This window comes from Colobus angolensis, unplaced genomic scaffold, assembly GCF_000951035.1.
Source record: "Colobus angolensis palliatus isolate OR3802 unplaced genomic scaffold, Cang.pa_1.0 Scaffold134, whole genome shotgun sequence".
NCBI classification, from domain to species: Eukaryota; Metazoa; Chordata; class Mammalia; order Primates; family Cercopithecidae; genus Colobus; species Colobus angolensis.
In genome coordinates, this window is record NW_012114422.1 from 3,999,968 (window position 1) to 4,001,583 (window position 1,616).

Genomic DNA, 1,616 nt, shown 5'->3' on the forward strand with positions numbered 1-1,616 from the left:
ACACACCTCACATATACACACCACACATATACACACCACACATATACACACCACACATATACACACCACACATACACACACCACACATATACACACCACACATATACACACCTCCACTCACTAGCTGGAAGGCCATCCTACTTCCCTATGCCAGTCCTGACTCATCTTCCCACCCTGACTTCTATCACATTCAAGCTTCTGCCTCCCAAAGGCTCTTTAATACACCACAATCTGGCTCACTCGATAGCCTTCAGACTTCCATTTTGCTTTCCGTAAATTAGCTGTGACAATCTGACTTCTGTTTTCTTGTCTCCTCACAAAGTTGAACCCTATACCTGGAACAGTTATTTCCTGATAGCTCACACACAATTATCTTTAAAATCCCACCTCTTCTGGACAGGATCTTAATTATTCATTAATATCCTGGTACACAAGGCTTGTTGCCAACAGAAAAGCAAACACAAATCCGATACTCGGGAAGATGGCTCCACCTTTTACATCATCTTTAATTTTTGTTTTCCTTACAGGACATCCAAAAGAAGAGATTTTTCTCTCTCCTTAAAAATGCAGCATGAAGTACCCTGCCATGTCTTGGTTTTAAAAATACATAACTAGTATTTTCACAATGTTTTCCAACTTATGAAGTGCTTTTCCAACCATTTTCTTGTTTGATCTTTACACACCAGACTGTACATAGAGAAGACACCAATGAATGTCCCTATTTTCAGATGAGGAAGCAGGCTAAATGGGGTAAGAGATGCTGAGGCAATTCTGCACATCATGCCAGAAGTAGAACGAAATTCAAATCCAGTGCTTTGCAGGGTCACCACCACCCTGCCTTATTGAAATGGATTCCTAGGAGGAGAGTTTTGCAAAAATTCCACTGCTTCCTCCAACCTCTGCCACTGAAAAGGGACTCTAAGGGCTTAGGTAACAAACACCGTTTCGAAACACGACCTACTGTTCCTTCCACCGGTTTACCAGGAAGGGTTACGGCCAAAATAAATACCTCTGGGAGGCCGGCACATGGCATAAATTGAAGGGTAGACCCCAGCAATGGGGAACTTCGGAGGGCCCTCAGGCATCCACTCTACGCGGGGGCCGCCAGCCGCACCCAGCCTCGGATTCGCCCTGAACATCTGCCGCCCAGCAGGTACCACGCGCCAGCCACTCCACCGGGCACACCGCAGACCCTGAGCCAAGGCAGGGTCACTGACACGCTCGAGTCCTCATTTCCCAGTCGCTAATGCATCAAATTCCTCTCATTCACATCACACACACAGGACATCAACTGAAAGCTACACCCCACAGTCCCAGTTTCAGGAGGTGGGATTAACCCTCCAATCATGTCATTCTCCAAAATCTGTTCCTCCAGTACCACCTCCCTCCCCATCTCCTGGATCTCCACTCCTAAGCAATGCCTGCTGCCTTCTCCGGACCCCACCACTACCTCTCCCATCTTTCCCCAGACTCTAAACGTCCCCCCTCCAGTTCTCATCCCGCCCGCTTCTCGCCTCTCAGTGTCCACCTTCCCCGCCCTCCAGTGCCCGCACTGCCCAGCGCTCCTTACCTTGCTCTCGCGGAGGGGCCCCATCGCGCGGCTGCCCGCCGGCTCC

The 1,616-nt window shown here is 49.1% G+C and overlaps 1 protein-coding gene across 1 annotated transcript in view; it reads right to left on the bottom strand.

The window, feature by feature from the left end:
- The window catches only part of LOC105506286, a 72,537-nt gene that overhangs the window by 24,514 nt on the left and 46,407 nt on the right, over positions 1-1,616 (bottom strand). Inside the window, exon 3 of the mRNA XM_011934360.1 lies at positions 1,571-1,576. Coding sequence (XP_011789750.1) covers positions 1,571-1,576 — 6 coding nt within the window. The remainder of the gene's footprint in view (positions 1-1,570; positions 1,577-1,616) is intronic.